At 38.6% G+C, this 15205-nt stretch overlaps 1 protein-coding gene across 3 annotated transcripts in view; it reads right to left on the bottom strand.

Moving 5' to 3' along the window:
- Window positions 1–352: 352 nt before the first annotated feature.
- GAS2L3 (growth arrest specific 2 like 3) overlaps window positions 353–15205 on the bottom strand; it is a 39385-nt gene continuing 24532 nt past the window's right edge. For all 3 annotated transcript variants that reach the window (XM_069095223.1, XM_069095224.1, XM_069095222.1), the window contains 6 exons: window positions 14805–14923; window positions 11726–11867; window positions 9270–9333; window positions 8080–8218; window positions 6192–6299; window positions 353–5092 (listed from right to left, as the gene is read on the bottom strand). In XM_069095223.1, coding sequence (XP_068951324.1) covers window positions 3779–5092; window positions 6192–6299; window positions 8080–8218; window positions 9270–9333; window positions 11726–11867; window positions 14805–14923 — 1886 coding nt within the window. In that variant the 3' untranslated portion in view covers window positions 353–3778. The remainder of the gene's footprint in view (window positions 5093–6191; window positions 6300–8079; window positions 8219–9269; window positions 9334–11725; window positions 11868–14804; window positions 14924–15205) is intronic.

The following is a 15205-nucleotide window of genomic DNA, read 5'->3' as shown; positions in this document are numbered from 1 at the left end:
CCATGGACAGTCCTTCACCTCACACTCCTGACTAACAAGCTAGGTCATCAACACAGACAACATTCAGTCTGTGGCTTGCTTGAAAGGAGTAGTCACATGGCAAATGCAGCTTCTGAAGTGATTGCCACGACAGATGACATGACTGTGACAAAATGAAACACAGGGCTTGTGAATTATCACATGAAAGGAAGACACCCCCAAAATCATTCAATCTAAAATTATCCTCATATTGTCATTGCTTCGGCAATGTATGTTTAAGGGGAAAGGATCCCAATTTGTTCCTGCAACCAGCAAGTGTCCCATTTACCTAAACACACACTTTAAAAAAAAAAAGAGACATTAAAACTTGGCATAGGTTTTCATATTTTAATATTTGAATATTTAATACTTAAAGTAAGTTGCGCTAGTAAAAGAAAACCAATATAAATAAGTGAATCCAGAGTCAAGTATTGAGTCCTCATGAAATGAGATATAAGAATGTCAGACCTTTTTGGTAATGCAGGAATTTTCCTATAGTCAACAACAAATAGCACATCCATGATTGTACTGTAGACGATTAACACTGTCCTTTTTGATCTATGCCCATATTAATTTTAGCAGCTTAGTGAAGACCAAATAATCTAAAAAAGAATCAGTGTTGTGATTTCTTTAGAAGTTTGTCCTAACACACTCATTACATTAATAAAAATGTGGCAAGTAATTAAAAACTTATTGCACTAGTTTTTTTTTTTTAAATCAAATTGGATATGATTGCTTCTTCTAAGAACTTTGGTAATTTGAATTGTATACTCAAACCTTGTCAAATAACAAAATGCAATTCTGAAAATAATATTCTTTCACATTCCTCATCTCTGGACAATCCTTTGTCTAATAAAAATGTTACATTTTCAGACTGAAAACTAAAATAAAATGGTAGCCATTTTGTAACAAAATGCCATTTCAATGGCATTTAGGGAATTAACTGGATTAGGTGGTTAAAATCTTGGAGCAGGATAAAACAAAGTCTAATTTAACGGTTGTGTGCCATGAGGATAGCTGAAGATGGAGGTCTCCAGGGCTAACAAGTCACACTAATACACACTGCTGATGGTTTGGAAATATTGACTTTGTTTGGAGCCACGGTTTGGTTGGCATGGGTTTTCATCAATGACACATATCACAGCTCATCTATGTCACATAGCAGACTGTCTTCAAGAGCTTGGCATAGCCAAGTAATTAACAGTTCTCAATGGCTAGCCTGGTAGATTTTGCTAGACTGGGCCTCAGATGATAAGTACAGAGCCTGTAGCCAGACCTATACTGGAGGCTTGGCAGCACCTGACTAAGTTTGTGCTCTGCTGATGTAGCTTTTGGGAACTACAGGGGATCTCTGCATGCTGATGAGGCAGCCACGGACTCCAGGGCAGTCCTATTCCAAATCAGAGAATCATAAATCTAGAGCAGAAGGGAGAACAGAGGTCATCCAGTCCAAGCCTTTCAATGTACTAATGCTAGATGCCAAGAAAAATTTCTAATTCCCTAGTTTAGGATACAGAACTGCATATATATTAGACTATTTTAATACACTAGCTTCCTGAAATATCAAAAATAAAAAAAAACATGAGAGTTCTAGAAGGCCTCTAGTAAAGAAATGTTGTCCTTGATCTTAGTATGGACTTAAAAATCTTTCTTAAGTGCAAGTTGCTCCTCTCTTCAAAGTGCATTAACTTTTAACTCACTAATAGGGACAGAGACTAGATCTGTGATTTCTTCTCCCACTGCAAGTCGGCACTTTTGTGGTTAAATGGTTTGCCCAGGGTCACACTGCTGGGTAAACAGGGAACCAATTCTCCATCCACTGTGTTAATTTACCAATAAGAGCAATAATTTATGAACTTCTTATTGAGAAAGTGAATTGTCTTTGAAAAGATGGGTAGGCTCTTCTCAAACTCCCTGAATACCAGCAGGTCTTGGCCATTATTTGGTGACTGTTCCTTTTAAACCAACAGTTTTTTTTTTTGTCTTTGTTGTTTGCAACAATTCACACAGTGTCTTGCACATAAGAGACATTTAATAATTTTTTTTAAGTTGAATTCTTTGAAACCACATTTGTAGCATTATGGTCATTCCAAAAACTGGCCTATTATACAGCCCTATATATTAAGAGCATCTGAGAGACAAGGCACTTATTTATTATAGAAGGTTTCCTGACTTTCTAGGCTGCAGAATATTGATGATCAATTTAAGCCACTGAAAATAAGTTTCTAAAAATGTATACTCTGCTTTTTTTTTTAAGGAAACTGTGACTTTAGTTTAAAATATTTTTTTTTTCTTTAAGCAATGGGGGTTAAGTAACTTGCTCAAGGTTACACGGCCAGTTATTATTTCTGGGTGTGGTGCTGAGTATCTGAGCCCGGATTTGATACAGGTCATCCCAACATTGGAGCCGGTGCTCTTACTCGCTGAGCCACCTGGCCGCCCCTAGTTTAAATATATTTAAAGCACAAAAGTCATGATTCACTATAAGAACCTGCAGGAAAAGATACAATGTAACACCACAAAGACAAAATATCCTAAAAGCATAATGTCTTAAACACTTAGAACTAAGAAATTTAACACTTTAAAGTATTTACAAGTTCCATATCTTTCTAGTCTATTATGACATGATTTAGCTTTATCTCCATACTAGGGTGCTATACCTACAGAAACAAATGGGTCCCACTAATTATCTGAATTCTGAAGGAAGCCTTGCTCCAGTTTGAGGAAAGATGCATAACTCTGAGAATGTAGTTAAAATTGGCAAAGTTATTCTCTCTAAAAAAAATAGAAAAATATTTTCTGAAAGACAATTTTTGTAGTACCACTGAAAATACATTTCTTGCCTTTCATTTTAAAGATTTTAATCCAATAGAATTTTTATATTTATCTTTCTAAATGTCAACATCTTATGAAGCTTCCCAAAAATAGTGTTAAAAAAAACAATTGTTAGGATTTTTCTAAGAACTACTGAGTCTATTTTCTCCATAAACTGTGCATGCCATCCTCCTTCTAAAGTACAAGACATTTGCATGTTTGCAGAGAGCAGGGTGAACCATGTTCACTTCCTATCTACAGTACAGTATTCATAAGTCAATAAATTAGGCTCAAGTAGTAAAATGTTATCCATGACAACAGGCATTTGATGAGTCAGTTCAGAGTCTGTCTGAACTGATCAAGAAAATTAAAATAAGTTTTTAAAAATCTACAGTAATTCAGAGTAATCCCATTCTAGTCATTAGCAACCAATGATCATCTGCTTTATGCATTCTTGGCAATTGCAACCAGGAAAGGTTGGCATAAGTGCTAAAGCTACAAATAAGAGCTTAGTGTTGCTTACAGGACACATCATAACCTTAGAGTTGACATTTTCCTAGATTGGCACTGGGCACAGTCATGATTTCAGTAGTATCTTGAATTTTTCAGGCTTTCCTGAAAATGTAGATATTTGAAGCTCCTAGGTGCCATCTTTTATTGAACATGCCCACTTATTCTGACCTAAATGTGACCTTCAAGATCCAACCAAATTCCCTCATTTTAGAGATGAGGCACACCCACAGATAACAGATAGAAATCAAACCCAGGTCTTCTTACTCATATCCAGTGTTCTTTGCAGTGCTCAGTATTTCGTGTTCTTGCTCAGGATAGCTAACTGCTGCACACTCAGACAAAACAAATTGAAAAGACCCTGCTGAAGGTCTCGAACATATAAGTTAATTATTTTCTTATTTCTTGTGCTTGATCCAATGTGACCCATTTTTATTTACTTTCTAGCTTTCTTATTTCCAGTCATGACAAAATAATGGTCATCTTCCTTTTTCTTCAAAGTGGCCTTCTCACCATCACTAACTGTTTCCTTCCCAGACAAGAGTTTCTTGGTTGAAAGAGCCATGGTCCTGCCACTCTTTGGTGGAGTTTTCATCAAAGGCTGACCCTTTGTGGCAGGCTGGGTGGCCTTTACTGAAGTCTGTGTTCTGCTGGAAGACTGGGAAAGTTTTACAACTGACAATGGGGTACGTCCAGAAGACTTTGAGAGGCTAGAACCTGTTGGAAGACCTTTGCTCTTACTATGGGACGGTTTTTTAGTTTCAGAAACCATATTCTTACCATTTGGTCCCAGCAAGGTGGCCACATGGGTTGTTTTTGCAGGCAAAACAGAGGCTGCAGAAACTGGTTGGTTTAAATTCTGGGCTGATTTGAGCTTCTGTGGCTGGACTCTGCCTGTCTGCAGCCCTCTGCTGGGTGGTTGAGACTGTGCTGTTGCAGGTCTTTCTGCTGTGCTTTTAGTGCTAGATTTTGCTATTTTTGCAGGGGACTGAAGAGATGGGGAAGGCTTAGATCCTAACCTGCCATTTGTTGTGGGAAGCTTGGGGGGCTTTGGTGATGCTAAGTGAGACACTGTACTGTGCTTAGAAGAAACAGAATTGTGCTTTAACTGCACAGAAGACTTCTGTGAAAGATGACCAGGAGGTGGCCTGCCCCCTGAATTCTGTGCTGGTGGGCGCTTGACTTTGGGGTTATCTGGGGACAAGACACGTTTGCGAAGAGACTCAGAGACACTTGGTGCAGTCTTCAACAAACCAGGGGAAGATATACTTTTACTGACTGGATGGGCAAGAGATATTGGTTTCTTTGGTGCTCCTTTTGAACTTGTGAGATGTTGAGAAGCTGTTGCTGATGAATTTGGTACTTTAGAATGTCCAGAGTTTGAGTGACCAGTTTTCAGTGAACTGGGAAGATGCAGTGTAGGGGTGGCACATGCCTGAGAAGGAGATTGAGGGCGTCTGCTAATGGCCTGCTTCTCTCTGGCCTTCAACACAGAAACTGGTATGCCAGGTCTTGAATTGTGCTTCTGAATCATGTTGACAGCTGACATTGGATCCATTAAAGGTGGTGCAGGGGTTCTGGCAGGTGAATCTGGAATACTCTCATTAGAAATGCCTTTTTGAAATGCAAGGATTTTTTGCTCCAGAGTTGCAAATTGCAACACTCGGCAGGGGTCATATTTAAGCAGAAAACCTTGAAGAGTATCCCAGCCTCCACCAACACGAACCATCACATGTTTGCCATGAAGCATCTGTCCAAGTAAAGAAAGGGAAAAAAAGAAATCTTGAGGTTTACAACTCATCCTGAATGGGTTCTATAGGGTGCACAAGCGTATCAGCTGTTTGCATATAGAATGGTGGTCTGCTGGTATGACATGTCAAATCAAACTGTGAATTTACAAATGCCAGGTATATTCCAGTCATCTGTTAGGAAGCAGCCCGGATAAACTGCACATTTCACAAAACCCATCTCTACATACAACTAGAGACCTGGAAAGTTATTCAGCTAATGGAGAGCTATCTGGTGGGAGTGTTTATTTGTATAAACATTTAGCAAGCTGAAGGAAGTTAAAAAGAAAGAATTAATGAAAGGAAGAAAATACAGAAATTGGACACAGGTTTGAGAGTAAAGATGAAGCTTGATATTGAAGAGAATATAAGAGAGGAGAAACTCATCCAGAGCTACCTGTTTCCCATTCTGTTCTTATGTTAGGAACAGAGCAGATAATGATGCAAGCAGCTTTTATGTCACCTTATAAGGAGCAAAGTCCTGGGTTTTGATCCTTTTATTAACAACAACAACAACAAAGAATCCAAAGCAGAGCCAGAGCTGGAAATGAGGAATGCAGCATGGCCACCAAAGGGTGCTTAGATGATACTTGATTGGTAACTTTAATTAACAGTCTTTTCTTTAGGACCCACAGACTTTGACGCCTCCTGTTTCCTTTTTTTTTTCCACTAATTCCAATTTATTTTCTCATGTGTAATCTTTCCCTTTTCTTCTTGCCTTTCAAAGTGTTGTTTCTTTATTAAACTAAATGATACTCTAAAGTCTTTGAGTTGAGACAAAAATGTCCTGTTCTATTAATCTCTATGCCTAAGAAAACTATGCATATTCTCCACTAAAAATGTTTGACTATGGACAAATTATGGTCACTATAGCAAAAAAAATCCATTTTTTAAATTCAAAAGAACCCCCAAACTCTTTTCCCTCCTAAATAAATACACCTTGCTATTTCTCACAACGATTAGTTAGAAATAACCAAATAAGGGTTAATTAATATTCTAAAGTAAGTTGTATGCAACAACAGCAACACACACACACAACATGCACACACACGGTGTACTTACTCTTATGAAGAGTATTTTGTCTCCTAATCTGTAGCGCCCCTCAGACAGATACTCAATGGAAAATCGGTGAGAACAGCTACATGGAGGATCTTCAGCAATGTGCTTAACCTAAATTTTCAACCAAAATGTAGGACTCAATACAACAGCACTGTATTGAAAGTGAAGGTTAACATATAAAATGTAATGAACAGCTGGTGAAATCTAACTGGAAAATGAAGACTCAAAGACTGTTTAGGAACCATTTACTACTAAGGATTCAGGTAGAGATGGATGCTCCAATCAAACTAAAAAGTGCCTATGGAGAAAAACAACCCTGGATGGCTGTTTGTAAGGGTCCTAGGATCTGGTCCCAAACAATGAGCCACAAGGAAGCTCTAGAGGAAATAGAGAAAGTCATATTTTCTGGATTTGTCCTTTTGGTGCAGATACCACCACAGATGGTAAACGCATAAAGTAATAACACTGATTTCTAGAAATTACACATACCCATGAATTCAGATCTACTTTTACACCACGACTAAAGAAAAACCTGAGATATCTAAAGATACCATGTCAAACTCAGCCATTAGGGTCACATTTACTTTAGTTAACAAAAGACACCTGTCATTTGTCTGAACTGTGATTTCCTTTGCTTATTTCATTTATTGCCACCTGTCACGATGAGACAATATGCCTAAGTTCCAGCAGTTGTGTGAAACACAGTTGCATTTCCTGGGGTGGGGGGAGGGGGTCCAACCTCAAACAATACATTTTATAGAATAATTCTCAAGAAGGTACAGGATATAACAAGTTATTATACTTATTACACAACTTACATAACCTAAGTTTAAAAATAAAACCAAAAATAGGCCTCTAAAGATTTTGCTAATAACAATTCTCTATTCACAATGACATTAGCCCAGCTTCTATCTTTAGCTATAATACATAAGACACTGTACAATGTCTATAGATAGATATGTAAAACAAAAACATTTTGAAGAAAGGTGGTGAGGTTTTTTGTTTTGGGGGTGGGGGTTTTTTTTATTCTAAGCAGAATGATTCATTCCCTTCAGGAAGGAAATTACCTCCACTTCCTGCAACAATACTAGTTAAGACTAAATATCTGAATACTGGAGTAGCAGGCGGTAGGAATAAAGAGGGGAGCTACAAGTCAAGAAATCACAGGTTCAAGTATCTGACATGTACTGGTTGTGTGACCCTGCAGCAAGTCACTGAAACCCTCCATGCTAAATCTAGGCAGCTCTCCAAGTCTAGAAGGGGCACAGCAAGGCTGATCTGCGTTGCCTGAGCGTTCTTAATTCTAATGAAATTAATGATCTAGTCTCTATCTCTATGTGACTACTATTAATGTCTAACCATTATAGCTTTAGGCCACAATCTAAAAGAAAGTAGGGTGACTTAAAAGAAGTAATTTTAATTTTTTGTCCCCAATAAGTAATCACTAGTATTTCACCAATGCACATCCTAATATTGACCATTATTAGTTTTCTTTGTGTTGATGAACTGTGTAAGTACAAGTGAATATTTTATATTCTGGTAAGGAATTTTTTAGACCAGATTTTTTTTAAAAAAACATAGATTACTCAAATGTGTCTACTAAATTAAAAATGACCACTTTCCAAAAGGAATGGTAGGAGAAGTTAAATAAACAGTCAATTCTCTCATAATGTTATCCTGTGAATCAGCCACTAAGAGAGAATACAAAAATCCAAGAAACAAAATAAAGACTTCCCTATGATTAAGAACTACTCAATATTTATGACTTCAAGCAGTCTTTCTTCTGTGTCATCATGGCATACCCCTAGTCACTACTGGAGTTGAGGATACGTGAGGAAACAGATAAACTTGTTCTCACTCATAGGCCAAGGAAAGTATGACTGGTACTTACAGCTTCATGGAGCTCTCCCTGGTGACAGCAGGACTTTGGTGGGCTGTCTGGCAGGAGAGACCCAGAGGTATTTAGCAAGGTTTCTTCTAGTTCAATCTCTTTCTCAAGTTTTATTAATACAGGTGGTTCAACCCCATATCTGGTGGAGGGATAGGAAGATATAATTGGCGGGAAGAAAAGAACAGAAGGTTATTGAGATAAAAGTCTGGTGCAAGTGATGTAAAGATAATGCTTGGTCACTGCATCAAACACATCTCATCAGATTTACAATAAGGGTGTTAATGGCCCAGTAGCATGCCATAAAATCATTCTATTGGGACTAATGAGAGTTTCTTAACTCCTGACATTATGAGGGTTGACAATGTGGCCCTCTACCTATTAACTCTCACCCTGGTCACATCATCTTCTACTATCATACATTTCCCTGATGACATCTTCTATTCCAATCCTTCAAAGATCTTTACTGGTTATACATTGTTTATAGTCAACCAGAGTCACCACGTGTCTCTTCATTGTCCTCTGTGTGATATTCATGTTTCTTCAGACACACTTATATTCCAAGTCTTACTATCCTATATTTAGCCTGCTATCTGGTGAATCAGTTTGGGGAACATCTTGAGGGCATTGGTTGGGAATAAAGAGAAACCCTACTGGTTCTATCCCATAGTCACCCTGGATGACCCCCTTGCATATTTAAAGAGGACTTACTTCCCTTTGGGCAGCTGTGAGCCTTTGTCTCTTCCTAGTTTATACAAGAACTATTTTATAAAGATAAACAGAAGTCATTCCAAAATACAGGTTTCCCCCTTAAAATCAAAGTTCTTTTGAGAGGGAAAAAAATATCTCAGGGTCTGATTAAAGATCATCACAATTATAGGATATGCTCAGATTTGGAGGAAAAGGAATGACATATTCAGGTCATTCTGACAAATCTGGTTGAGTTAAAGTCATTTGGGTTGCACGTTTCTATTAACCTATTATGACACTGTACACTGGAAGGAAAGACATTTATTTATTATATATTTTTTTAAAAGCAAGAAGAAAAAGGAATCAGTCAAGGAAGTTCAGTTCCATTGTTTTAATGAATGACTTTTATTTTCTGGCACTGAACTCCTTTCTATGAAGTAAAATGGCTAATTATTTTTTTAAATTTAAAGCATCAAAAGTCTAGAATTTTACTGATTGCATACCTTGATACAATTCTCCCAATTTCCAGAAGACAAAGATAAACCTGTCTTGGATCTTTGTGTAAAACTGTGGAAAACAAAAAAGTTACATTTTACTGTCCAAAATTACACCAGTGAAATTTTCTTTTGGCATGGAAAAGAGTTGTGAAAAAACACTGGAGCACTTGAGTGTAAGCTCTCTGAAGGCAGGCATGGTTTAATTTCTTCCATTGTATAAATGTTTGTTGAACTGTTTGAATCATGAGAAAAATAAGACACTATCATACTGACTATCATCTAAGAAAAGCAACAAAGAAATCTGAAAGAAGTTAAGATATTCTGATACCCACATATTTATACCAGGAATTTTCATGTTCTTTAAATCTTTCTCTGTTGTGTTCTTATCTATTTATATCTATCACAAATATAAAACACGCCTAATAAGAGAGTTGGAGAAGAGTGAACTGTGAAAACTCTGTGTCCTGATACTTACAAAATTTCTCATATAAAAAAGAAATCAAGATTTAAAATTATAGCTATTTTCTATTTTCCCAGTGCTAATGCTATCATGGGACAAAACCTAAGGGGTTAAGACCTAACCCGGTTTAGCCAGAACTACACTCTAGTGCCGTGTGGCATCAATTGCTTTTCTTTACTTGGCAAATTACTGGGTTCCTCTAACTCATTTTTTACCCTCTGAAGTACCTACTTCAAAGGGACAATAACAAAAGGGACAGAACCTCAATAATGAAGTTCATTCCCCAAATGTGAAATGTGAGGGCAAGGTCAAGTAGAGAACCCTTGTTTTTGTCTTAAGTAACAGTGCCTACGAGAACTCAGGCTAGGTGTACTGAAAATGGAAATTGGTAAATCTAAATTTAAACTTTCCCTTCCCTATCTTTCAGTTTTCCTCCTCTGTTTACTTTTATCATTTTTTACTAAAAAATAACGAAGTTTTGAAATATTAATTCAATAACAGCCTACAAGCTGGCTTGCTGCTAGCTGGCATATTTTCCCATATAAGAGGTAGGATAGTCTATGACTTGGAGTTCTTTACATTTTCCAGACAGAAGTTACTGTTCTAAAGTAGTCAAGCATAAACCATCCTACTGGACGATGGAAAGCAGTCTCAAATAGCTTAGCCACTAGGGCATTTCTCCTGGAAACATGTTCCGTGGCCTGCCTCTTCCCTCCGGCTGTGAGAATACCCTGGGGATTGCTTCAGAATTCTGTCCCTCTACTGCAGCACAGCTACAAGGCCCTGGCAAAAGAGAGAGAGGCACAAAGTACTGCCAAATGTCTAGGAGCCCCTCAGAGCACAGGAACGACTAGGTGCTTAGCTCAGAAACCACATTTTTCATGATTTGGTTCCTTCTGAATGGCCGAGGCATCAAGTCAGTCCATGGTGAAATGTATTCTCACCAGGAAGGCAAAGTGGAAAACTCCATCTTGCTTCCTCCCAGAAGAAGAAAAGTAGGTCTGAGACGGAACTAGCTGCTGCTTGTGATTTTTGGAAACCAAGTCTGCCATAAAGATGTCAGAAAGGATCACATCCCTTCACTGCCTCATGGTAGAATTGGATACAATCTGATAAAAACCCAAAGACCTTTTGTGTTTCATTTCTGCCTCTCTCAGAAAGAAAAAAAAATATTTGGGTAAAATGTCCTTTAAGAGCCTTTGTTAGATTATCACACCATCTTCACCATCATACGGATATTTGTGTTAAGTTAAAGTTAATGCAAAACCACATCAATAAACCTTGAGTAGTAATAGATCTCTAGCCACTCAGTCATGTCACAGGGTGCAGAGCACTGGGCCTGGCTGGAGTTAGCCAAGATCTGGAATCTCATCTCAGACACTTATTAACTATGTGATCCTGTGCAAATAATTTAATCTTTTTGCCTCAGTTTCCTCATCTGTAAAATGGGAACAACAACAGCACCTACTTCCCGGGGTTGTTGTGAGGATCAAAGAGGATAATGTGTTTATCACATTGTATCAAATAGGATAATACAGTGCTCAGCACCTAGCGGTGGTACAAAAGCATGACTGTTGTCAAGGACATCATTCCATCTGGACAATGAGCAGAACATCTGTTGCTTATAAGGTAAGCATCTGACCAGGTATTTTCATAATTAAATCAAAGAGAAATAAGGAGCAATTCATCTTTCTCTAGTGCCACATAACGTCAGCATTAATTCCTAACACAGGGTCTCAAGTTCAGGTAGGAACATTTTTGAGGCCACTTCATGTAGACAAGTCAGCTCTCTTCTGTGTGGAAAGCTTTCCAGGTGAAGACTGCTGCCACTGCCTAAGGACTGTGATATCTGTGACTCAGAGCCTGTGTGATTTTCCAATTGTGTCCCATATGTTTCAGGAGATTAAAGGCCTGCTGTTCAAATCTGTTATTTAGATCATTAAAAGGAAAATAAATGATACAAAAGTGTTTTATCAAATTTTTAAAATAGTGAAATATTCACCTAAACCTTCAGATTCAAAAAGATAAGTTTCATCAACACCAACACGTCTGCACCAGTCAAGGAAGTTTGCAGTATTGTCTCTAGCAAAGAATGAGCCTGATGGGGCATCTTTTTTACATGGAATTTTTCTCATTGGAAAACCCTAGAAATTAAAAATATACAGAAATCAAAAAAGGATAAAATAGACATACAAAAAAAATTTTATAAGCTGAAAAAGAAAGTTCAATAGCTATAAAATATAGAACAAAACTAATTTTAAAAATTGTTCTATTGTTCTATCTCATTTTTCTTTCACTACAATCTCGTTTCCTTTTAATCTATTCATTTCTCTATGGTTTCCTTAGGAAAAGAGCCCTGCTAAAATTAGCATGAAAAGGCCTGGTTCTCCCACCAGCTTGCTGAATGACTTTGGGCAAATCACTTCTTTCTCTGGTCTTTAGTTTCCTTAACTGTAAAATGAGGAAAATGGACCAAAAGTCCTTCCCTTCAGATCCAGAGACCCTAAAGAGATCCATGGATAGACTTCAGTGGGGGGAGGGAGGGTGTCTGTGAACTTGAATGGGAAAAAAAATTATCTTTATTAATTTTAACTGAATATTTGCTTCCATTATAAATGTAAGCACCAAAGCAGAGCAGTGTTGGGCTTCCCAGCCTGCCAAAGGAGACCATGACACCAAAGAAGTTAAGAAACCCTGGACCAGATGATGTCTAAGGCCTTTCCAAGCTCTTTTTTACTTAAAAAAAAAAAAAGCCTTTGTTTAAATACCTCCGAGGAAAATTAGTGCCTCATGTGACTCTCCTAATCTGCCTTCCATCTCTTAAAGACCTGGGAACCTAGGGGTGGCTAGGTGGCGCAGTGAATAGGGCATCGGCCCTGGAGTCAGGAGGACCTGAGTTCAAATCCAGCCTCAGACACTTGACACACTTACTAGCCATGTGACCTTGGGCAAGTCACTTAACCCCAAATGCCCTCCAAAAGACACACATACACACAAAAAAAAGACCTGGGAACCTTCTCCAAAGCAGAAAGGAGCAGCAGATTAAAAGTAACCCAAAAGACGCCAATGTGCCAACATGGCACAGGAGCAAGAAAAATAGTCTTGGAGTCAGGAAGACCTAGGTTTGAATTGGTCTCTGATACACTGACAGGATGACCCGGGGCAAGTCACTTCTCCTCTCTGTGCCCCAAATTCTCTAAATCTCTAAGTAACAGACAAGTTGCTGGCCTGCATCAAGTGAAAGGAGTTCGCACGGCACAAGTCTCCACACTCAGGAAATCACAGGCTTCTCCTCAAATCTCAATCATTCAGAAAGACCAGAAGCTTTCTGGCCACTTTTCTTCATATAAGAGTATGGCGGCCTTTCAATTCTTAAAGAAGTGATCAGAGAAAATGACAAGTAATCTGGCATTTGAGTGCTCTGAAAACAGATTGCAAAAAGACTCTTGATGGATTCTGCCAGGTAAAGTGCCCTGAGTGTAGCTCAGACACCTGTTGTTGATTAAAGGAGATGAAAAGCACCCTACGTTTTTTTCTTCCAGTTTTATCCTAGACTTAAGGAATAATTAAGTCTTTCTATCATACACCCAATTTAACAATTGCTTACTACATGCCTACTATGTGTCAGGCATTGCATTAACTTCTGTGAAGGATACAAAGATAAATAAGACCCAGGGCCTATTCTCAAGCAGCTTACAATCTATTAAGAGAGTTAAGACTTTGGCCCAGTCAACCCTAGTAGCAGGTAGTGCGCGCTCACATGGAGGAAGTACTCCATCTGCCCTGACACCATCCTTACATCCCCATGACCTCCTCTTAGGACTTTGGGCACAGCTTCCTCGATGCTCTCCCTGCCTCCAGTGCCTCACTTCTCTACCTCCCCATGACACTGATGTCAAACTAACTTTCTGCCTGTCTCTCATCACCTCCGTCTCCTGCTCAGATGGGCTCCAAGACAGGGTGAACACCAGCTCCTAATCTAGCCATTTACAGCCCTCCTCTGGTTCCAATGACCATTCAGTTCTTTCTTACTCTTTGTTTTCTTTTTCTTTTTGGGAAGTGGGAAGGCAGGGCAGTTGGGGTTAAGTGACTTGACCAAAGTCACATGGCTCTATTCACTCCACCACCTTACTCTTTGTTTTTATACTCTGTCCAGTTTCCAAGCACTGGCCCTCCAGTCATCCTCTGATCTTGTCTGACCAGAGAAGGCCTCTCTGCTTAAGCTACTCCCCATCCCTAGTGACAAGGATGGCATCCTCCTGCATCACCACACATTAAACCCTTTCTTGAAGGCCCAACTCCATTTCCACTTTCATCATGAAACATCTCCCAAACACACTCCAAAGAGATCCCTCCTACTGCAGATCTCTCCTGACCCCTGACTCCTCCGATGGACTTAGCACATTCTGACCTAATCACCCAACGAAACGGCAAATCCCTAGAGGGCAGAGCCTGTATCATTTTTCTGCACTGTATTTTCAGGGCCTTGCCCACGGGAGTTTTATCAATGTTTGTTGAACTGAATTAAGAGGGAGAGATCACGTTCGGAAGCCTTCATAGAGAAAATGGCATCTGAAGGCCGAGTACAAAAATTATGAGTGAAATTTAAAGCAAATTTAAGGAAATTATTCTTTTTAAAAAATCCATATAAGTAAAGTAATATAGGAATGGGATTTGTTTTATTAAAATGAATATATACACATACCATAAACCAAAAGGGGTGATTTACCACAAAATACATTATAGAGACGCTAGGGCCAAGCTTTGTTTTCCAAAGAGACACAGGCTACACTTACACAGTGATCATCTTGTAACTCTTTTCAACCTGGAAAGCACTTGGGGAATAGGGAGCAGCCCAGATTAGCTAGAGTAGAAATATACAAAGCTAGGGGAATAGTGAAGACACGAGGATGAAGAAGGAGACTGGGGATCACCTTGCAGAGAGCCTTAAACAATAGTAAGGAATCAGTAAAAGGGTATTTTTGGTACAAAATTGGAGCCTGTGACGAGAAACCTTAAATAAGCATTTTAAAATAGGTTAATGAAAAGAAGTTAACAAGTTTTTTAAAAAGGTGACTCACCCCTGGTTCCTCAGAATCACAACATGTTTTAATTGTATTTTGCAGAACATCGATCAGTTGGCATAAAAGAACACCATTATCAAGTTCTTCTAATAATCTTTCTGCCTTGACATCAACACCTAAAAATAGATTTAACAATGAGGATTCTTCCAAAGACATCAAAGTCAAGCAAAAAAGAGAGCTCAGCATAATATCATTATTACACTGCTAAAATCATTCTGGAAGCTGACTGGAGGGTGGATTAGAGTGGGGAGAGACTTGAGGCAGGAAGATCAATTTGGAGAATATTACAGAGGTTCAGACAAGAGATGGTGGGGGCCTGAACTAAGATGGTGGCTGTGTGAACAAAGAGAACGATAATAAAAGCATGATGCTAAAAAAAAAAAGGCATATAGACTTAC

The sequence above is a fragment of the Petaurus breviceps genome, unplaced genomic scaffold, assembly GCF_028583685.1.
Source record: "Petaurus breviceps papuanus isolate PSGF00001 unplaced genomic scaffold, PetGlider_PUasm1.0 225, whole genome shotgun sequence".
NCBI classification, from domain to species: domain Eukaryota; kingdom Metazoa; phylum Chordata; class Mammalia; order Diprotodontia; family Petauridae; genus Petaurus; species Petaurus breviceps.
The sequence above is the reverse complement of the archived record's forward strand: the minus strand, read 5'-3'. Positions and strand labels throughout refer to the sequence as shown.